General features: G+C 34.0%; 4 protein-coding genes and 2 long non-coding RNA genes across 9 annotated transcripts; 1 reads left to right on the top strand and 5 right to left on the bottom strand.

Moving 5' to 3' along the window:
* Positions 1 to 755: 755 nt before the first annotated feature.
* On the bottom strand, positions 756 to 7,883 carry LOC135797990 (transmembrane protease serine 9-like). The gene is made up of 12 exons (XM_065310632.1): positions 7,756 to 7,883; positions 7,552 to 7,641; positions 7,053 to 7,165; positions 6,803 to 6,995; positions 6,215 to 6,418; positions 5,824 to 6,150; positions 2,382 to 2,471; positions 1,864 to 1,922; positions 1,607 to 1,802; positions 1,340 to 1,543; positions 946 to 1,269; positions 756 to 892 (listed from the first exon to the last, which is right to left on the bottom strand). The coding sequence occupies exons 1-12, from the start codon at positions 7,766 to 7,768 to the stop codon at positions 870 to 872; spliced, it is 1,836 nt and encodes a 611-aa protein (XP_065166704.1). The 5' UTR covers positions 7,769 to 7,883; the 3' UTR covers positions 756 to 869.
* Positions 3,812 to 4,066, bottom strand: LOC135799744 (uncharacterized). The gene is made up of 2 exons (XR_010550056.1): positions 3,921 to 4,066; positions 3,812 to 3,857 (listed from the first exon to the last, which is right to left on the bottom strand). It is a non-coding gene; the product is annotated as an uncharacterized lncRNA (long non-coding RNA).
* A 442-nt stretch (positions 7,884 to 8,325) lies between the features above and the next one.
* Positions 8,326 to 10,267, bottom strand: LOC135799742 (uncharacterized). The gene is made up of 3 exons (XR_010550054.1): positions 9,196 to 10,267; positions 8,897 to 9,128; positions 8,326 to 8,618 (listed from the first exon to the last, which is right to left on the bottom strand). It is a non-coding gene; the product is annotated as an uncharacterized lncRNA (long non-coding RNA).
* A 46-nt stretch (positions 10,268 to 10,313) lies between these two features.
* On the bottom strand, positions 10,314 to 18,000 carry LOC135799720 (uncharacterized). Of its 4 annotated transcripts, none has more exons than XM_065312918.1 (12): positions 17,820 to 18,000; positions 17,627 to 17,765; positions 16,926 to 17,574; positions 16,588 to 16,869; positions 15,974 to 16,527; positions 15,707 to 15,913; positions 14,447 to 15,565; positions 13,451 to 13,492; positions 12,555 to 12,606; positions 12,390 to 12,441; positions 10,876 to 11,368; positions 10,314 to 10,785 (listed from the first exon to the last, which is right to left on the bottom strand). In XM_065312918.1, the coding sequence occupies exons 1-7, from the start codon at positions 17,998 to 18,000 to the stop codon at positions 14,539 to 14,541; spliced, it is 3,039 nt and encodes a 1,012-aa protein (XP_065168990.1). In that variant the 3' UTR covers positions 10,314 to 10,785; positions 10,876 to 11,368; positions 12,390 to 12,441; positions 12,555 to 12,606; positions 13,451 to 13,492; positions 14,447 to 14,538. The 4 variants fall into 4 exon arrangements, with proteins under 4 accessions (XP_065168990.1, XP_065168991.1, XP_065168993.1 ...); XM_065312919.1 differs by lacking the exon at positions 10,314 to 10,785 and having other exon boundaries at positions 10,832 to 11,368; positions 15,707 to 15,724; positions 15,800 to 15,913; XM_065312921.1 differs by lacking the exon at positions 10,314 to 10,785 and having other exon boundaries at positions 10,832 to 11,368; positions 15,502 to 15,565.
* Positions 18,001 to 18,053: 53 nt separating this feature from the next.
* Positions 18,054 to 21,372, bottom strand: LOC135799721 (uncharacterized). Its single transcript, XM_065312922.1, has 7 exons — positions 21,215 to 21,372; positions 20,960 to 21,160; positions 20,687 to 20,901; positions 20,103 to 20,626; positions 19,448 to 20,038; positions 18,821 to 19,388; positions 18,054 to 18,760 (listed from the first exon to the last, which is right to left on the bottom strand). Exons 1-7 carry the CDS (start codon positions 21,346 to 21,348, stop codon positions 18,054 to 18,056), a joined length of 2,940 nt encoding a protein of 979 aa, XP_065168994.1. The 5' UTR covers positions 21,349 to 21,372.
* A 419-nt stretch (positions 21,373 to 21,791) lies between these two features.
* On the top strand, positions 21,792 to 23,038 carry LOC135799734 (uncharacterized). The gene is made up of 4 exons (XM_065312946.1): positions 21,792 to 22,015; positions 22,073 to 22,249; positions 22,307 to 22,408; positions 22,467 to 23,038. Exons 1-4 carry the CDS (start codon positions 21,878 to 21,880, stop codon positions 22,977 to 22,979), a joined length of 930 nt encoding a protein of 309 aa, XP_065169018.1. The 5' UTR covers positions 21,792 to 21,877; the 3' UTR covers positions 22,980 to 23,038.
* Positions 23,039 to 23,060: the final 22 nt, after the last annotated feature.

Below are 23,060 nucleotides of genomic sequence, written 5' to 3' on the forward strand. Positions count from 1 at the left end.
GGGTTTAGGACGATCGAAAAATAAGGATAGTGTGGAGTGCCCTTTAAACTATAATGTGGCAATAAAAACTCACATTCAGTAAATTAGTTCATTCATCTATAAACAGCATAATAGAATTTTTATAGTTTCTTTTATTCTGTACATTCACTCACACATCACAACCATGAACGATTCTATAAACAAAGAGTCGAATTCAAATTATACTTTTAAGGTCATTCCGAGATGTCGTTAAGATGTCCTTTTCGACTAAAAATCTTCTTGCGTATATATTGGTTATCGCAGCAACGCATTTTATCCTTGCGAGCGATTACAGGTACCCAGTTGCTTTGCCATTCGATTCTATGCACTATCACTTATCAAATGCCCGATTCAATAACACTAGCATACGATTTCAAACTAAACTATTAAAATCTCCCCGAGATGTCGCTAGAATGTCCGTTAAAACTAAAAATATTCCCGCGATCATATCGTTGTTGTAATGTTTTGTACACATGGGCCATCGCAGCGGATTTTATCAACGCACGTCCACTTTATCTCATTTCGCGCTTGAAATGTTAGGCAAAATTTATTTAAAGTAATAAATGTAAAGAATATGTGAATAAATCTACTACTTTATCATAAACTACCTTATCTTATGTGATTTGCATTCTGTTACTATCCCAATAGTAGTTATTATCAATTTACATTGACTTTTGCTTATTCTACGCTTGAAATAAATTCATAAAGGTAAAGAATATTTAAGTAAATCATCTACGTTTATGATTAATTATCAGATATTATGTAGTTAACTGTTTAAATGGAAATAATATGATATAAGATATATTTGTAATTCAAATATGCACTCAATATTTTAATGCAACTACAGCAGTTTATGGAAAGCAATAGGTCGCTTCTGAAATAAAGAAAAAATCAAAATTTGAGAATATTACTGTTTTTAAATCATACCTGGTGTCTCATTTAGAATCCAAGAAACATAGTTAGTAACTCTTGTGTTTACAGCCGGTGCATCCGTGGCGCAAGCCTGGCCATAAGAAATAACGCCGAGGAGTTGGAATCGGAAGGTATTGAAGTTGTCGAACCATGCAAGCGGACCGCCCGAATCAAAAGTACAAGAGTCCTTGCCCGTTTGGTAGCTGCATATTTGTGTATTGAAGATGATTTGGTTCGGTTCAGTGTACGCACTCTGACATCTCTGTTTGTTGACGATAGTAAGGTTGACCGCCTGCAGAGTGTCAGAAGTTGGACCTGTATAGTATACGCTTCCCCAGCCTAAAAATTATCAACAAATTTAACCATATTTATTTATATTAAGAAATAAATAAAATTAAAATATTTTTACCCAAAGCAGTCACCACTGCTCCAGAAAAATCCACATTGGTATAACGATACGGCAGACAAATAGGTCCAACATTCATGTTAAACTCAATAGCCGTAGTTGTTCGTATGATTGCAATGTCATTTTCTTGAGTCCTTGAGTTATAACTTTCATGCACATTGAAATCTTCTATTAAATGCAGTTTAGCTGATTGTGTTTCTTGACCCTCTTCAGTAACAATTTATAATTAGCGTATATTTGGACAAAATACAAGTAAATAAATTTTCTTACGTGATAAGCTATGATCACCAACCAAAAGTCCATAATTAGTAGAAGCCCTCTGTACGATACAATGAGCGGCCGTAACTGCATAGCGAGTGGAAATAATTGTGGCTCCACACCAGAGGATTTTTCTATCCATATCAATCATGGCTGCCATGAAAACATATTCATTTACCTTTGTTTCTGTTCCACCCACAATGCGCCTCTGTACAAAGAAAAATTTATTAAATTAAAAAGGTTAAAAAATATATTATATTCTAATTTACTAGTTGAATTCTTCCGCAATCACAATCGGGATTGGTATCACGTCTGGCAATTGGGAATGCTTTGGTAGTGATAATGCATCGATAGCGACCACCAGGCCAACGTGGGTTAGGGACCAAACATGTAAATAAAATTATAATTATAATACATACACATTTTGCAACCCAAGGAAGTAATATCTCATAATACGCGAATATACGAGTACGAGTACCGATTTTAAGCGCATTTGAAACCGATTGTAGTTTAATTGGTTGTCGAGTTTGGCCACAATAGGTTCGCCCGTCTGAGAATTTTGAATCTCCAGTCGGACTCACCACAAGACGATCATACTGACATTGACTGTTGCTGTATTTAGATCTAGGCTTATCAATTGCATTGCAAGTGACCTCAAAAATGGTACCCGGTAGACTACTGTAGGCCCATTTGCAAACTTTATGCCGAGGATAATGCATGCTCTGATTAAAGGCAGGGGTTTTCAAAATATGTCGGCCTCCAAATTTAATAAAATACTTGTAGTTACATTCATGGTGCACCATTGCCAACACGTTCGATTGAAACCATACCAAAACACAGTTCCACACCAGCGCCATTATGAAAAAGCGCCTCCGCTCTAAGAACGAAAAAATGACAAAAAGTTATACTTCTTATAATCATAATTTATTAATGTATTTATGGACCACAACTAGTTATTGATTATTTAAATGCGTAAATTTTATGTGTTTACCTGATATCATCATGTTTGCCTAAATTATGCGTCTTGCTTTAACTTTTTAAAACGGACAATCTACCGATTCACAAAAAAATTAAAATGTAACAAAAACGCAAAATTTAGTGTTTATATATTTATACATAAATATTTTATTGGTTAAAACAATAAAAGCGCAACCTACTCATTTACCTTTGTTTCCATCTCGCCTACATGACGCCTCTGCACTCTGCAATAAAATTTGAGAAATTATAAACTATAAAAATATATTATTATTTAATTTTTGACGCCATCCGTAATCACAAGGATTGGTTCCGGCAGTTGTAGTTGTGGTGGTGGTAGCTGCCTACTCATTTATTTTTGTTTCCGTTTCACCTACTTTTGCCCAACGTAAAATTCAAAAAATTATTAACACTTAATAGTGTATCAAGTATCAAGTGGCAAAACGAAGGCTTTTAACAACGTTTAGCCACGTGATTTCTACGCTATTGTTTCTACTTCACACACACACTTCTACACACATATCAATATCATTATCCTGTGCTAACACAATTTTAACAAATGCAATAAAGAAGGATGCCTATAAATCCTTATTTAAATTCATATTTTATTTAATATTCGAATGATTTTTTTGTACATAACAGAGAAATAGTAAAAATTAAATAAACTTATTTTATGAATTTAATGAAGCCCTTGGAAGTGATTGCGATGGTGGGAGTATAGATTAGTAATTTTATATTCATCCTTTTTCTTTAATTAGATTTTTAAGTTTTTCGATTTCCTGTTCGTGTTCTTCTTTCATCGACAAAATAATCGAATCCTGTTCTTGTATGCGCTCTTCCACTGTCGACAATTCTTGCCAGGCGCCTTTCTGAACTGCCTGAAATTAATAACAATGGTTAAATATTGTAAAAATTGCAAAATAAACTGCTTCGATTAAAATTTACAATTAATTCTTGTTTTTGTTAGTTTGGTTGCATATAGTCGTTGTGCTAGTTTCCTATGTTTTGTTGAATTTAATATAATTTGCAATATGAAAGTTATCGCATCAGATATTCTACAAACACATACACACATTATAAATATTTAAAAATATGAAAAATATTTATGAATTAATTTTACTTGTTGAGTTTGTCGTTAGTTTTCAACTTGTTTTCCAACGATTGTTTTTCCAAGTTTAATATTTCCACTTTAGCTGATAATTCTTTAATTTGTACTTTTAATTCATCGATAAATTTCTCTAATTTTATTTTTTCGGTCTCATATTGCTGCTTTAACTCTTCATACCACCTACAAATCAAAAGACACTTAACCTCATTTTAACCTAAAATAATATCTAACCTAAAAACTTACTTTTTACACTCATTAACACTTGACGTATGCACTGACACTGGAATAAACTGTGAACGTTCATTTTTAAAATCATCATGAGCCTCAATCAACGATTTATTCTTCTCTTTCAGCGTAGTAATTTCGGCTCCTGCTTTTAAATAGGTTTCATGTAATTTTTATATTTTTGATACAAATGTCTATAATAATATTAATTATATTTACATTATAAGTACGTAGTTATCCTAAGTCGTTATCCTGTATTAAAGTTTTTCTAAGTATCTAATAATAAAGTTTGAGTTTTCCTCCGCGTTTAGGTATGTTACAGCTAGTTTTTAAATAAGCTACTTATTATAGGCAACCCAGTATACTTCATATTTAAAACAAACTCCGAAGTATCAAATTAATAGAGTAAGAGTCCGTGACGGCCAAACTTCCGTCATTTTTGGAAAGATGAAAATGTTTCTAAGTATGTACGCTATATAGTCTATATACTATAAAAAAAAGTCATATAATTCGGGAGATACTGGGCGTTATTTTGCAGAACACAATAAAAACGAAATTTTCCAGTATTACGATAAATCTCTAACAAAAGCAACGTGCTGAAATCGGGGATTGAGCCAGGGGCCGTAGATCTTCAGTCAAAGTTGGAGGCTGAGAAACTGCAAGAACGGTAATTTTTGTGATTGTTAATAATTCATTTTAAGGCACTTTCTAAGGGTTTAGGACGATCGAAAAATAAGGATAGTATGGAGTGCCCTTTAAACTATAATGTGGCAATAAAAACTCACATTCAGTAAATTAGTTCATTCATCTATAAACAGCATAATAGAATTTTTATAGTTTCTTTTATTCTGTACATTCACTCACACATCACAACCATGAACGATTCTATAAATAAAGAATTCAAATTATACTTTTAAGATCATTCTGCGATGTCGCTAAGATGTCCTTTTCGCCTAAAAATCTTCTTGTGTTTTTATCATATCGTTGTTGTAAAGTATTGAAAACAAACACATTGGTTATTGCAGCAGCACATTTTATCAATTTACATTGACTTTAACACATTTTACGCTTGAAATTAAATTATAAAGGTAAAACATATTTAAATAATACATTTTTTATAATTTATCAACAGATATTATGTAATATATAATCCATTACTATATAGTATGTATGTATATTTTCTGGTGTTTAATGTAATAATGCTGCTGATTGAAATACGTGTCTTTGCGAGCGATTACAGGTACACAGTTACTTTGCCATTCGATTCTATGCACTATCACTTATCAAATGCCCGATTCAATAACACTAGCAGACGATTTCAAACTGAACTCTTAAAATCTCCCCGAGATGTCGCTAGAATGTCCGTTATAACTAAAAATATTCTCGCGATCTTATCGTTTTTGCAATGTTTTGTAAACATGGGCCATCGCAGCGGATTTTATCAACACATGTTTACTTTATCTTATTTGGCGCTTGCAATGTTAGGCAAAATTTGAAGATATCAAAAAAATCGATTTTTTGAAACCTCTAGACTAGAATACCCAGTTAAAATAATAAATGTAAAGAATATGTGAATGAATTTACTACTTTATCATAAACTACCTTATCTTATGTGATTTGCATTCTGTCACTACCCCAATAGTAGTTATTATCAATTTACATTGACTTTATCTTATTCTACGCTTGAAATATATTCATAAAGGTAACGAATATTTAAGTAAATCATCTACGTTAATGATTAATTATCAGATATTATGTAGTTAACTGTTTAAATGGAAATAATATGATGTAAGATATATTTGTGATTCAAATATACACTCAATATTTTAATGCAACTACAGCAGTTTATAGAAAGCAATAGGACGCGTCTGAAATAAAGAAAAAATCAAAATTTGAAAAAATTTCTGTTTTTAAATCATACCTGGTGTCTTATTTAGAATCCAAGAAACATAGCTAGTAACTCTTGTGTTTACAGCCGGTGCATCCGTGGCGCAACCCGGCGCATAAGAAATAATGCCGAGGAGTTGGTATCGGTTGGTATTGGTGGTGTCAAACCATACAAGCGGGCCACCCGAATCAAAATTACAAGCGTCCTTGCCCGTTTCGAAGCTGCATATTTGTGGAATGGCGATGGTTAAGTTATGTTTTTGTGAATAATACTCCTGACATCTTTGTTGGGTAACAATAGTAAGGTTGACCGCTCTCAGAACGTCAGAAGTTGGACCACCGGCAAGGTAGCGTCCCCATCCTAAAAAAACATCACCAAATTTAACCATATTTATTTATGTTAAATCAAATAAAAACAGTTTTACCCATAGCAGTCACCACTTCTCCAGAAAAATCCTTATCGGTATAACGATATGGCAGACAAATGGGACCTACATTGATATTAAACTCAATAGGAGTAGTTGTTTTTACGATTGCAATGTCATTTCCTGAATACCATTGACCATAATTAGGATGCACAATAAAATCTTCCAATGAATGCAGTTTAGCTGTATCGGTTTCAAAATCCTCTGTAAGTATCAAATTGCAATTAGTTCATACTTGCTTTTGCCCGCGACTTCGTTCCGGTAGTGTTTAATAAAAATGTAATTCGTTTTTACTGCCTTGTTCTAGTACTATGTCTATTCTATCAATAAGATTCGCAATTTAATGCACTTTAGTGCGCCATCTCGGATTCAACTATTTAACTATAACTATGAGTGAATCACAATGCCAACTTTTATTCTATAGAAAAGGGCTGTTTTCAGCGTTTTCCCAGCAATTATTCAAATTTTTTTGCCGTTAAACCATCCTTGGACATTAACAAACATTTCAAAAAAGAATTAGCCAAATTGATCTAGGCGTTGTTGAGTTATGCGCTTACCAACAGATTTTGCAATTCATTTTTATTGTACCTTTTAGGTTATGGTCACCAACCAAAAGTGATAAGGAATTCTTTCGCCGTGTTATACAATGAGCGGCAGTAAGAGCATAGCGAGTGGAAATAATAGATGCGCCACACCAGTGGACATCTATTACCAAATCAATCAGGGATGCCATGAAAACATACTCATTTATCTCTGTCTCCGTTCCACCCACAATGCGCCTCTGTACAAAGAAAAATTTATTAAGTTGAAAACTTAAAAAAAAATAGATTATATTTACTAGTTGAATCATTCCGCAATCACAAACGGGATTGGTATCACGTCTGGCAATTGGGAATGCTTTGGTAGTGATAATGCATCGATAGCGACCACCAGGCCAACGTGGGTTAGGGACCAAACATGTAAATAAAATTATAATTATAATACATACACATTTTGCAACCCAAGGAAGTAATATCTCATAATACGCGAATATACGAGTACGAGTACCGATTGTAGTTTAATTGGTTGTCGAGTTTGTGCACAATAGGTTCGCCCGTCTGAGAATTTTGAATCTCTCCAGTCGGACTCACCACAAGACGATCATACAGACATTGACTGTTGCTGTATTTTGATCTAGGCTTATCAATTGCATTGCAAGTGACCTCAAAAAAAGGTACCCGGTAGACTACTGTAGGACCATTTGCAAACTTTATGCCGAGGATAATGCATGCTCTGATTAAAGGCAGGGGTTTTCAAAATATGTCGGCCTCCAAATTTAATAAAATACTTGTAGTTACATTCATGGTGCACCATTGCCAACACGTTCGATTGAAACCATACCAAAACACAGTTCCACACCAGCGCCATTATGAAAAAGCGCCTCCGCTCTAAGAACGAAAAAATGACAAAAAGTTATACTTCTTATAATCATAATTTATTAATGGATTTATGGACCACAATTAGTTATTGATTATTTAAATGCGTAAATTTTATGTGTTTACCTGATATCATCATGTTTGCCTAAATTATGCGTCTTGCTTTAACTTTTTAAAACGGACAATCTACCGATTCACAAAAAAATTAAAATGTAACAAAAACGCAAAATTTAGTGTTTATATATTTATACATAAATATTTTATTGGTTATTAACAATAAAAGCGCAACCTACTCATTTACCTTTGTTTCCATCTCGCCTACATGACGCCTCTGCACTCTGCAATAAAATTTGAGAAATTATAAACTATAAAAATATATTATTATTTAATTTTTGACGCCATCCGTAATCACAAGGATTGGTTCCGGCAGTTGTAGTTGTGGTGGTGGTAGCTGCCTACTCATTTATTTTTGTTTCCGTTTCACCTACTTTTGCCCAACGTAAAATTCAAAAAATTATTAACACTTAATAGTGTATCAAGTATCAAGTGGCAAAACGAAGGCTTTTAACAACGTTTAGCCACGTGATTTCTACGCTATTGTTTCTACTTCACACACACACTTCTACACACATATCAATATCATTATCCTGTGCTAACACAATTTTAACAAATGCAATAAAGAAGGATGCCTATAAATCCTTATTTAAATTCATATTTTATTTAATATTCGAATGATATTTTTGTACATAACAGAGAAACAGTAAAAATTAAATAAACCTATTTTATGAATTTAATGAAGCCCTTGGAAGTGATTGCGATGGTGGGAGTATAGATTAGTAATTTTATATTCATCCTTTTTCTTTAATTAGATTTTTAAGTTTTTCGATTTCCTGTTCGTGTTCTTCTTTCATCGACAAAATAATCGAATCCTGTTCTTGTATGCGCTCTTCCACTGTCGACAATTCTTGCCAGGCGTCTTTCTGAACTGCCTGAAATTATTAACAATGGTTAAATATTGTAAAAATTGCAAAATAAACTGCTTCGATTAAAATTTACAATTAATTATTGTGTTTGTTTGTTTGGTTGCATATAGTCGTTGTGCTTGTTTCCTATGTTTTGTTTAGTTATCGCCTTTTACTTGAACAAATATTTATGTTTTCTTTATAAGACCAAGTCAATATTCATAAATTACGGTTGATTTGTACTGATAAAAAACACATTAAAAGTATAAACACAACAAACGAACATACATTCCGCGTTCACATACCTTCAATTGATTGCGCAGTACATCCATCCGGCTAGCAATATCGGTGCCGAAACGTTTCACAGCTTTGTTTTCCATGTGCCGCTGATTGAGTGCTTTCAGAAGCGTCTCTTGTTCATTGACCAGATCCTTGGCGAAATTCATTGCCTTGTGAAGCTGCTTCCGACAAGCGCTTCGAGATAATTGTACTTCATGCAGGCTGTGCTCAAGTTCCAAAAATTTTGTTTCAGATTTTCTACAAACACATACACACATTATATAAATATTTAAAAATATGAAAAATATTTATGAATTAATCTTACTTGTTGAGTATGTCGTTAGTTTTCAACTTGTTTTCCAACGATTGTTTTTCCAAGTTTAATATAATATTAAAATGTAAGTGTTTTATTTTTGTAGCACCCTATTGCTCAATTTTCTGATGTTTTTCGGGTTTCGGTTTTTCTGATTTTATATTAAAATATTGTTGTTGATTTGTAAATTTTCCTCTTATTGTGTCATATTGTGATTATTGACTCCTTTTGTAGTTTCTGATTTTTTTCTGTAATACCCTGTTAGTTTTACTAACAGCACGTACGTAGAAAATCACCTTTAGTTATGAGTTTTGAGTGTTCTCCGTTTTGAAAATGGAATTTTCTTTCTAGATCACCCTGTATATATGTTTTCCTTTGTGTCCTTGAAAATTTTGCTTTAGCTGATGTTTTTAGTATTTTCCCCTTTGCACTTTGAATTTTCTTTCTGGAACACCCTGTATATTAGTTTTCCAGGAGCCTCGGGTGAAGAACGAATCATATTTGTAGTGTAAAAATGTTTTTATGTTTTCACATTAAATTTATCATTTGTAACACCCTGTATATTTGTTTCCATTTTCAATCGTCTAGAAAATGAGCTATTTGATAATTTCTTTAGCCCGTTAGAGTCCTGTTTCAATATGGCGACATAAATTCTGTTGACTTGTAAAATATAAACTTGTATTCTATTGTCAATAAATAAATAGTAAGATATATTGACTTCTTTGATTTGTGTACCCCTTCTATCATTACAGGCCCAAGTCTCTAAGAGAGTTCCCTCTCTCAGGAGATGATCCCCACTATAAAAATTGTTAAGGTATCCTGTGTGATTTGTATGCTCCTTCTTTCATTTCAGCTACAGGTCAGAACTTGTAAGAAAATTTTTAAGTGTCCCCTCTCTTGAGGCGATTTAAAACTTAGAACTATTTTTACAAGATCTTGTAAGGATTGTCCTTATAAGGAGTTCCCTCTCTCTGGGGGTGATCCCCCACCATTAAAATTGTTGATATGCCTGAGTATTTCGGGGATGAAGCGCAGAGACTTCGTAGCTGTAGGTTGGGCCGGGAGCAATGGACACATCGAAGCAGTGGGCCCGTGACTGTCTTATAACGACACGTGGCCAAAAATTTCAAAATCTGATCCACTCCTGTTGCTCTTTCTTCTATCTCCTCCTCTTCTCTACTCTGTTCTCTTCCTTCTGTCTTCTACTCTTCTCTGGCTATTCCTTCTTCTATTTCTCCTATTTCTCGTTGTTCTCCGTTTCTCCACTTACTTTCTTACTTCTCTTATTGCCTTCACTTGTATTGCAATTTCTCTTATATTTTATTTGAGTTTACATATGCCACCCAAATTACACCTGTTATTTTTATATTTGAGAAAAATGCCTTTTATACCTGAGATTCGATCCGTGTCTGCTAGCATGCCAGCAGGTGCACGTCTCCACTCGACCACCGAGTGTTTACATCATTGATATTTGATTCTTCTATTTATGTTTCTACTTTATTCAACTTTTTAAAAACATCAACACAACACAAACAACAGCTATATATTGTACACGCTCGACGCACTTAAGATTTATATGGAATATGATTCAAGCCGTCAATCCTTCAAACGGGAAAGGGGAAACCAAAAAGAAATATGAAGAAGTATATAATATTACATTATGTTTTATTAGCAACATTAAAAACTACATACATTTTTTTTTAATCGAAAATCATAGGCAGCTCTTAAATCTCTTGAAAGTAAAACTTGCCTTGTAATATGCGCATCTCTTGGCGCAAGTGTTCCTAAACTTCTTCAACAGGCACCAACGTTGTTACATAAATCCAAGTTATTATTAAGTCTGTCTGGACACGCGGGTTATTTACACATAGGTTAACACGAGTGCAATGTAATTCCACAAGCGAAAAACAATCACCGACGGCCGACGGAACATCACACGCGATTGATGAACATTCAACGCATGCTATCTCACTAGCAAAACCACATTCACATCCGATTTCAGTAAATGCCGTCAATTGTTAATTGAACATTCCGAACTTTATCTAATTATGATTTGAAGAACAAAAAGTAGTCGCAATGAAAACGCGCGATTCAGTCGAGAACCAAAATGGAACTGCGTATGCCTTGAGTTGCACACAGTCGACAGCAACTGCACGAGGTCACTATCGCTGTTGAGATACGCACGCTGAAAGCAATAAAAAAACTTGTTTACATTCATTCATATGCGTGTATTCTAGCCCACCTCGGAATACTTTACAATACTGCAACATAATACGTATTATTTTATATAGAATTGTCCGTAGATTAAGACTTTCTATCTCTTTTAGTTTACGAGATATTCGCAATTGAAATAAAACGTGAAAAATTGAAAAATTGCAATTTTTAGCAGTTTCAGTCGCGTTTTTAGATCTTTTACCCTATTAAATTATTTTGCAAAAGAATAATATGCCGCTGCGCACCACCGACTGACGAAACTTGAAGCCGACAACCGGCACGCCCTTGCTCAAATGGCAGCGCACAGTATGCTGCGCAAGCCAAGGTCGAACTGAAAGCAGAAACAAAGCGTCGAAAACTCCATGAAAACATCATATAGATAACATGGATAGAACATAAAATTTTATAAATTTATTACTTTCTTTGGCGAATACGTAATCCATTTTTATATTTGAAATATTTATTTATTATAATTTTACGTGATTTTTGGATTTTACAATTTGTATTTGAGTTGACATGTTTCGCCCAGAGGGCATCTTCATAAACGTTTATGGAAACTCGTGCATAAAATTTTATAATATTTCCGTCTTGCTCTAGCTCACCTCATTTTGCCATTTCTATATGCGTTACTTGAACGACGGATAAAGAAAAACTATCCATGTTATATATAATCATGAAAACGATTCAAAATGACTGGATGTAACACAAGAGTTAAAGGTTACCGACATAACAATGTACAAAACGTATAATTTGTGTATCAATTCACGTTTTACAGGTTCGTTTCCTACGACAATAGAATACAACGCGACCAAGAATTAAATTCTACATCTTTAGGAACCCCGCTGATATTAAGGGGCAGCCGCATTCAGGTGTTTACCCCGAAAACAAGCAAAAATTAGTCCTTGGACACATAAAAACGCAATTTTTGTTGCTAATTAATTAGCAAATCACTAAAGTTATTATTGAAAATGATAAAGAAATTCAATACTTACATTCTGATAAAAGAATGGTTCTCCTACGATGTTAGGTTCAGGTGCAAAACCCCTAAAACCAGCCAAAATTAGTCTTTCGAAACACAAAAATGCCATTTTTGTTGCTTATTATCAAACTAATCACTAGAGTTATTTGTGAAAATAATAAAGAAATTCAATACCTACAATCTGATAAAATAATGGTTCTCCTACGATGTCAGGTTCATGTGCAAAACCCCTAAAACCAGCCAAAATTAGTCTTTTGAAGCACAAAAATTCAATTTTTGCTACTAATTAACAAGCTATTCGCTAAAGTTATTAATGAAAATGATAAAGAAGTTCAATACAATAAGTTGTATGGACCTTAATTATGCACATTGTAGAACCGATGAAATAATACGCGTATAATACAAACCTCTGAGTATGTACCTACAATCCGCGTGGTACGAACCCTGCACATCCATCGCGCACAATCGAAAAAGCATTTAGCAACTCAAGAATAATGAAGAAAATATGCGTGCAGATCACCTGACGACAAAAATGAGACTAACGTAGTACACAGGCCAACCGCGTGGCGATCGCACAATTGCACGAGATAAGAAAACATGTTTGTTTGTAAACACTGACACTTTCAGTGTGGCAGTGCAGAACATGAATAGAACTGTACTCGCACTATGCATGGAACTATAAATTTCGATTAAATTATAAATAGTAAACCTAATAGATAATTTAATGCTACATCGATTATTTTGGTAACTTTTTTTGATAACATTAACATTCATTAAATATGGTCTAATATTTACAATTTTAGAGAAAAACGCATTCGTGTTTCGTATTTTTGTTCTTGTTTAATAAAAAAATTCGACCAAAAAACTTTTAACCAAAAAATTCGACAGAAAAAATGTTTACAAAAAAATTCGATCGAAATATTTTTTACAAAAAAATTGGACCGAAAAATATTAAGTACAAAAATTTCGACCCTGTTTTTCGATCGAAATTTTTTTTAACAAATTCGCCCAAAAAATGTATGTAAAAAAGTTAGACCCTGTTATATAATAATAATAAAGAATTTTAATGCTTACAATTTGGTGAAAACGGTTGTGCTACGACATGGCGTTCGACCGCTGAAACATCAAAAACTACAAAATTAGCACACCGGAAAACACAAAAAGGGCATTTTTCTAGGTTTCTCAAGGTTTAAACCAAAAAGTTTTATATGAAAATTATAAAGAATATTAATACAGTAGAATCTTGATAACTCGAACCTTGTTAAGTCGTAATCCTCAGTAAATCGAAAAGATATGCTATTCCCTTCCGCCGAACCCCGAACGACGCAGTAACTCGAATTTTTTAGACTCAGTAACTCGAACAATAAGTTATTTCCCTGTGAGGCAATACTCGTACATTTTAATACTCAGTACCTCGAACTGCAAATTCCTACCTCAGTAAGTCGAAGTTCATAAAATAAATAAATGTTCTATGAAATTCTGCCTTTGTATGTCGAAATTTGATGAGTTAACTCTTCATATCTCGAAATTCTTGTTAAGTCGAAAACTTGCTATCTCGAATTTTTTTTGGTTTCCCTTGACATTCGAGTTATCAAGATTCTACTGTACCTACAATTTAGTTCAAGAACGGTTGCCCTACGACATCGCGTTCGCCTGCAAAAACCATAAAACCACAAACTTAGCCGAGCAAAAAACACAAAAAGGACTTTACTTTAGGTTTCCCAAGGGTTAAATCCACAAGTTATATATGAAAATTATAAAGAATAAAAATACCAACAATTTGGGGAAAGAACGGTTGTCCTACGACATGAAGTTCGCCGACTAAACACCAAAAAGGCCGGAGGGGTATGCATCTTGTAGAGGAACTCTAGAGTTCTAATATGACGGTTTCTGATATTTAAAGTAATGATTCATACAACTTCCTTAAATAAAAGTTCTAAAAAGAAAGTGACAATACACGATATGAATTAAAAGCTTCCAAATACAAAAATTTACACAACTGAATTTAGAGATTAAATAACTAAGATAAAAACAACGTGTAATTACTTCAACTATTTACTGATTACTTACTGTAATGTAGATCTAATTTAGTAGTATAATTTCGTAAATTATGATTTAGTGCTGTAATACACAGTTGTTGAGCATTAATGGTTTATTTAGACTTATATCTTGTCTGTAACACCAAAATGTTCGCTCAAATTCTGCTGGATGTTATTCATCGTTGCTGGAAAAAACTCTAGCAAATATGCCCAGCTCTTCTTTCTTAAAGACATAACTATCACTAAGGTTTCTGCAACGTAGGTGAATTGAAATGGCGCGATAGTCAATCCTTGAACCTCGCCAAAACTCTGACCTGCTTTTAAAAAACCAACTTTCTTCATATCGCCATTCGTACTGACATCGACAATCGCAACGTTTCCGCTTTGTATAAAATACATGCTGCCATTCACTTCATGTTGATGCACGATAACCATTGATCTGGGATATGCAAACCGTTTCAAATTCACCAACATTTGTCGTATAAAGTCTTTATGAGCATTTTTGAATATGGCATTTTGAAGTATCAATTCACTGTATAGATCTATTCTGATATCTTCACGCAGATACCTTCCTGTTTCATTAATCAGCATAGGGAATTGATTTCCTCTCTGGATCCTCCAAATGAACTCGTAGTACCTTACCAATTTGTGCAGAATATACGGAGATAGGCGTAAATTTGTCAAGTGCGTCTTGACCTCGTCGATCTTGTTTCGGTAATAATTTAGTGAATAATTATCGATTATTTGCACCAAAGCGCATCGGCTAGCAATAGCACTCATCATGAACACAGACGAGATGGTAATAATTATGGTAACGATGATCTCTTCAATGTTCAGTGGCTTGATTGCTTTCACGCCATTTCCAGTGAAGACGTTCAACACGTGCACATAAGAAAATAGGTAAGTATGATACAAAGTTAATATGGGAATGTATTCTTCGGGTGCATGAGAGACAAATTTGCGATAGCGACCAACATGCAAACTGCAGGCGACATAAAACCATACATTCGTGGTGAATTGCAGGTAGATAAGCGTTATATAAGCAATAAAAATTCGGCGTAGTGAGTGAGTCAAATTATTACTCACACGAGATCTATTATAATATCGGGCGAAAAGAATAATCCGTAGAATGCGATTTGAAGTAAGTAATCTACAAAAAACGGATAATATAAATTTTAGTATTTTATCAATTAGTGTTTTTGATATAAAAATGTCAAGAGCAGGTTTCGAAGCCCTCAGAAAATACTTGTTTTCAATGCATTCAAAACTCCTTCTTAATGTATGTACTTACGCAACATGAAATTCTGAACTAAAAAAATATCCAAAATATAATTCGGGCATTAGGACATTTGCCAGGTCTATTGCAAACTCATTCATCAAATACCTAAAAATAATTGTCTTCATTTTCACAACAACAATGCCAGACGTCGCATCAACAAAAGGTAACGTAAAGCTAAGAAGTATCTTCACGATAAACATCGCGTCCAACAAATATAATCTACGAATAAGTTAATTAGTTTTCTTTTAATAATGTTGTGCTTTTAAATGTAGAACTAACATTATGTAAAAATGATAGCTTAGGTCTTCGTGCATTGCTACCATCTGCAGAATCAAGATAAACATTGTGCTAAACGCTGACAGGTGCACGTTTAAAAGGTAGTAGTATGTTCGAAATCCTCCTCGACTTCTATGAAGTGATTGTTGAAGTTTCTTAAAAAAGCGGGTGTAACGTGTGGTATGAGTAGGTGGCAGTACTTGAATAGTTGAGCTGTCATCATTTGCAGTTGCTGCGCAAGCCTCGACATATTCCATATTTTGCTTTACATAACTTGATATTCGACGTTTCACGGTTTTGTAATTATAGAGGTACCGATTCAATACTGTGCTTTTAACGTATATACACTCCGTATGTGTTGCAGCAGTAACATCAATAAGTTGTCTAATTCTTTTCTTATCGCTTAAGCACCCAAACATGCCTCCAACTTGCATAACGGCAATTTTGCATCCTGCGACAGAGACCTTTACGCTTCCCCTTACAACAATAAATATGTATTGGTTAATATCATTATTACGAATTATAATGTCGTCTTTTATGAAGAAAATTCTTTTAAACTGAAAACAAACTGATTTAGTTCGATTGTTCGAATATAAATTAGCTTCGTGTTGGATTACATGAGATGCTAAGTGTCGCTGAATGGAATGTGCAGCATCAAAAAATAATTTGTTGTTCTTAAAGGATAGTTCATTAAATCCATACGTTAAATCACTGAATAATTGTGGAGGCAGTCTTTTGCTAGCTTCTTGCAGTGCCGTCCGACTAGACTTTTTAGTCAAAAGTGAATTCACTTCTAATAGTCTTTTAGTTAATTTAGAATTGACACCTTCCAGTTTTGCAAACTTTTGAAAATGAGTACGATCATTTTGCAGACGTAAAGTCATAAATTGTCCATGCAACTGAAACATAATATTCAATCAAATATTTAAAAAAAAATTTTACATGTAGAAATTACCCCGAGGTTTATCAACTTTGACATCATGAACCACGCTAGCGATAAAGATATCAATGTAATAAAGAGGTAAATTGTATAACTGAAATTGCTCTTCTCTGCATAACCATTAAAAGGACATCCGTGAAGATACAAAGAAGCTAAATATGCATAATGTACCAGTGATGTCATTGGGGTAATCTCGGTAATATCACCTCCACCCCAACCATTCATAGGGCAACGTAGACTATCGGAATCAATGACACACGCGCTTAATACAAGTAAATTTGCACCGATTGGGATAACGACCATCATAAAAAGAATACATTGTATTCGCACTATGGTCACTTCAGACGTTACTTTAATCCTGGGGCATAAGTAGGAAATGCCAAGAAAGACACGGTAGAGCTGAAGAGGTCGTGACAAACAAAGTAAAAAGTGTTTGACAACAACCGGTTTTGAAATATTGATCATTGCATCCACGGAAAGAGTGGAAAATGGACAAGATGCATAAAAATCCACCGCAAACGCGTGCGTTATGTAATGTTTGGCAACAGACTTAAAATCGGTTACTAAGATTCCATCGCTGCGATAGTAATGCAAGCGTAGCCTTATAAAGATGTCAATCCAACTCAAAACATCGCACGTTATATGTAATTTTTGTATGTTATGCCTAAAAATTAAAGAAATTAAATATAAAAAAGAATAATTAAAAACAAGTTTACCTGTATTCATAGAGTAGATTCATTTGTAAACTTAAAATGAAAAACTGAAAAATTACCAGACAACAACGAATAATTTCATAGACCAGATAATATGCACTGTTTGGATTGATTGTTTTCATTATAAACGGTGTTTTCTTAACTACAAAAAACCGTTAATTTAAAAACAAAATAAATCATTTCTTCATTCACACACCTTCAATATCAATTTCGTCATTAATTTGGTATCTAAAATAGATTGTTTGACGTCTGATTACACGTTCAGCAGGCTGAAAATATTGCTTCCGATGCAATATCACTTTGTTCGCTGCCAAGTGTAATTTCAATGTGCTTAACAAGGTTTCCTGATACCCCGGGTCATATTTAATTGCTTCCATAAATGTCCCATACGATATAACAATAACGTCCACTGCCGTAAGTGCCCTCACATTCAAAAAGGACGGCACTGCATGCAGAAGATCCACGACAGGAAAACATGCTCCGGCCGAAAAAATCTTCTCTTGGGTATTTCGTTCCTCATCGCCGGGAACCACAGACGTTGCCTTGCATACTCCCTTTTAATGATATATATGTGTGAGATTATATTGTTGGAATCGATAATTGTTGCACCTTCCGGATATGATATCAGGTCCGCAGTGGAAACAATTCGTTTTCGCACTGTGTCTCGTAGTGTTTGAAATAAAACTTGCTTATCGAAATATTGGCCGATCATCTCTTCACGTGCACGTTCTTCCAGCTTAACTGGCAATTCTCGAAGAAACTCACTGGCTGATAGCTCGATCAAGCCTCGAGAATGATCCCATCGAAAATTCAACATATTCGCCACACGAGTGACCACCGATTGTTTTAGTTTATGAATGCGGACGTAGTCCAACACTGAAGAGGTGATTATTTTGTACTGTGCAACATCTTTCATCTTCCAATAAAGATTTGCAGTTAATTCTGACGTGGCCATTGGTATCAAATAGTAGGCGATAATTATGAGGAATAAAGTCAACGTACTATCCACATAGTCATATGAGTAAGCAATTTTCTTTCCATTCGACAATATATTGGCCACAAAAAGCAGTGATGACATTACTGGTTTGATATCAGTTTGGGTTTGGTTTGATAATTCCAGATTATATGGATACCATGCTAGAATATAAATCACTTCTGTCATAAAATCATCTTTGAAGTTCGATTCAAGTAACTTACAGTACGGGACACAATTCGGTGTGTAGCAACTTCGTACAAAGAATAAACAAGCAAAGACATAGACACAAATAAGCCACATCAGATAATATTTAACCAGAATAATGAATATCCCATTCACATTTACCATACTTGTTTCGAAATTTCGTATAAATCTGATTAATTTGTAAATTTTGAAAATGCGTGGTATCTTGAGCATAATAAATACTCTTGGAGAGCATCCTTGCGACCAGTAAATATAGTCAACCGGTAAAATGGCAAAAACGTCGACGAGAAACGTCCATTGCTGAATGCGATATATCATAATAGTGGAAAACTTCGTAAGCATATTGTCGTTTTGCATAAGGGCGGTAGTAATCTGCATGTAAATATCTAAAACGTAAATGATGTCAAGTAGAAATAGGAAGCTTCGGAGTCCTGGGTGCAGTTCCCGACGAAAAGCGGCACAATATGGAATGATAATTGTTTGAATTAAACATGCGACAAGAACACACACACTACAGAATCTTCGGAAAGATGAGTACGGATCCATAATCAATGGGAATTTTGATGTTAGACAAACCACTTCAACCTGAAACAACATAAATATTATATCGCATATTATTTGTTTAAGTATTTAATTTGACTTACTTTCAAATCAGTGTTTTTTATAATTGCAAACAAGTCCATATACTTTGACGTGTGATAGTTATCAATAATTGGCCAGCCTTGCAGAATATTATGCCAGTATAACTTAATACGACGGATCGGTCGAGATGAGTGTCTCTCGGCCAAATCTATCTTCTTTCTACGCCGAAGCGTTCTGGCAAATTGCAACCGTGCACGCAACATTTGACGGCACTTACGGATGATATCCTTATATAAGGTCATACCGCGATAAAAGTCGGTTAAATGCAGGACACGCAGTTCACAATACGAAGCACATTGCAATTTGTATTTGCAATGACTTAACATAAGACAGGAACATTCGCTGAATACTGTTCCGGATGAAAATGACAAAATGGGACTTTCATTATCTTCCTCGGAGAGCAATTGCACTATGCCAGAAACAATGTAGATGAGACAGCTTTTTAAGTCGCCCGAATCGTAAATGACATCGTCTTTTACCATGAAGCGACTTACCATCAATTTTGCAACTGCAGTTTTTACTGCTAATTTCTGATCGCGGAATAAATGTGAATGTGATATAGCATCCCAGCCTAAATCCATTGTTACCTCATTCTAAAAAATTATAATTAATTTTAATTTATTGTGTTATATTGTGTTACGATTGAATTTTTCTTACTTTTAATGATAATGGTATCAACTTAAGAAACGATGGATTTAAATTTGTTATCCCAGCTCTTTTTGTCCACAAAACGTTATAATACTCCATTATATCAGTCTTTAGAGTTTTGCTCAATTGCTCAAATTCTATGTAGCTTTGAATTTTCTTCATTCGCATTTTAAACTTGCTGTTTCTCCGATATGAGCGCACAGACTCAGCGATGAAATTAGCCAACATAAAGTTTATCTTTAATATGAGACTGGCCATCAGAGTAACGAAAACACAGACAATTTCTGGGATGGTTTCAGGAATAATAATTCCACTGTAATTGCCCAAAAGCAAACTTCCAACAAACATCATTGGATAGATCAAGCGTTCTCGGATGTCTTTAAAATCATAGACAACATCTTGTAAGTGTGTAGTCCAATTGGAAAATTCACAGCCACTGCAACCAAACCACCCGAAAATACAGGCAACCAAGCAAATGTATATGGAGTTTATATAGAAACTTTCCATAAAAGTAATCGTCAATTTATTTAATTCTGAAAAATAGTTTAAAAATATCTTTGAAATTTGATTAATTGTAATTAATTGAAACGTACCACACTCAACACGACATCGAGAGAAGAATAAATAAACATGAATCAATCTGACAACCACTTTGAGGTTTAAAATTGTCTGTAAATATATGTACGGCTCTCTGTCCAAGAGATACTCATAAAATTCGTAGCTTGGTATAATGGTAATGAATCCAATAAACAAATGCATAAATGGCATTTTCTTGGAACAATAATCGTTTTTATGTATTGAAAAATTCCTAAAATAAGATTTGTTATTACTAAATTCGAAAATAAATATCTCAATGAAAAATATACCGATGTAGGATTGTGAAGAACAAATGCAGAATGTACAACACTTCCATTGTGTACTGCATAAAGTAGAAAGCACTATTTTTCTTGTCAGCAACTTGATGGTATGTGATTGCTATACATTGAAAAAGCACGTTGATAATTATGCTGGCTATTATAATCACTTCCCAAGTTGCTGAATGAGGTAGCATACACAATGTGTTACTCCTTCAATAAAAGATTAAAATTAAAAAGTTTAGAACTAGTTTTGACCGTAAATACCTTGGAATAATGGCAGTCTCTTTAAATTCAACTCCATCGAATGTATCATATTGTATTGTTCGCTTTCTTTTAGAATTACGATTTATACCGCTCAGATTTGACTCTTGAGGAATGTTTAATACACTGTTACTCATCTTTGCGAGATTTCACGTATAAACTTAAATGTGACAATACAGTATCAAGACTAAAATAATAATAAGCAATATGAATACTGTCACAATATCTAACAAATCATCTTCTACGCCCACTACAACTAAATGCTTGTTGATAATAAATCAAAAATACTGGTCATTTCGGGTAGGTACTTTAAGTCAGTTACTATACAACATAACTACATCAAACAATATATTGCGCAATTGATACGAGACATAAAGGCTGCATTTTTACAATAAGTTGATAAAAATTTTATCCGTTTAAATCCGTCCCTGCAAAACGAATTGCGGTATTTAAAGCGCATAGTCCCAAAATAGAATTAAACTTATCATCTATTTAATCTTTAGTTGGATAATTAGTAGATTAGATTATGCTATCACTTGAATTTTTTGTTCCAATTTAATATACCTTCAAGTATTCTAGGAATGTATACTACAAAACCTCCGGATATACTTCTATAAAAATTCAATACCTTTTAAACCTCAATTCATACGACACACCACAAAATTGATGGCAGCTCGAAAATCACGCTTGTATTTGGATTCTTTCATTCCCGTGAATCAGACGCACGATGACATTGTTAAGAAAATATTTCGATCTGGAAAGTTTGCGTGTACAATTACTGCGAACTTACAACTTGTTGGAATTGTAAGTCTACAACTAGAACTTGATAATTTCATCTAATTTAAATTGTGTTGAATATAGATCAGTTTGTGTGCAAATCTAGCCATTGTAGTGGTATCGGATTATTGTCACTTCCACCCTTGCAAACGAAAATTGAATATTGGAACTGCCATAGCAACAATTTGCAACGCTACCGCTTTGTATTTAATCTTTTGTTGTGGATATGCGGTGAATAATCCCAGCTTATGGGTTCGACTTGTAAGTAACTGATAATTCTAATATCCAATTCAATTTGCTCATTTTGTTTATTTATAGAACATAATAAGTAACTTAACTTTATCAATCATTACAATCGTAGCGCAATCCATGTCAATGAAAGAATGTCTGACACTCACCAAGATACATAAATCTCCAGGAGTAAGATTTACCAAAAACTATTCTACTTTCAATTCCATATTATTTTTTGCATTTTTAGCCTATGGCTCTGGTTGGTGGCACCTGCTTACTACTGAGCTGCTTTAGTTTATTCCTTCTTTACCGATATAAAGAATTAGACATTGAAATTAACGACATAATAAGAGAACGTAAAGAATCCGAAGACAGAAACAATGCAGGCACGAGTACTCAACGCTCTAGCGTTGTGAGATCTGAAGACGATCGAAAGCGATCAGGAAGCGACAATCCCCACATGCATCACATCAAAGCCAATATCTACGTGAAACAAGAAGACGATACACGGAAAAGCTCTGTGCATTCACTCGATGAGTACCGTGGTGTCTCAAATGGACCCAAACGAAAAGTTTCAGTTTATTCAAGACCTGATATGCATGGTCATGTACATAAACATTGTAGTCACCGAATATTAACGCATAATTGCAGAAGAAAAATTTCAAGTGATGTCAACGCCCGTAGTGCTAAACATGATAGTGAATATCCACAGTGCTCAAAAAGCAGAAGAAAAAACTCTTTATATACCAAACATATATAAATTAATTCTTATTACTAACCCTGTTAATATATTAAATAATAAAGTTAAATTAAACAAAATATAGAGTATGGATTGGGAATT

Source organism: Atheta coriaria, unplaced genomic scaffold (genome assembly GCF_025399875.1).
Source record: "Atheta coriaria isolate IRGN ID8LTWV9N9 unplaced genomic scaffold, Caltech_Dcor_3.1 hic_scaffold_9_pilon, whole genome shotgun sequence".
NCBI classification, from domain to species: Eukaryota; Metazoa; Arthropoda; class Insecta; order Coleoptera; family Staphylinidae; genus Dalotia; species Dalotia coriaria.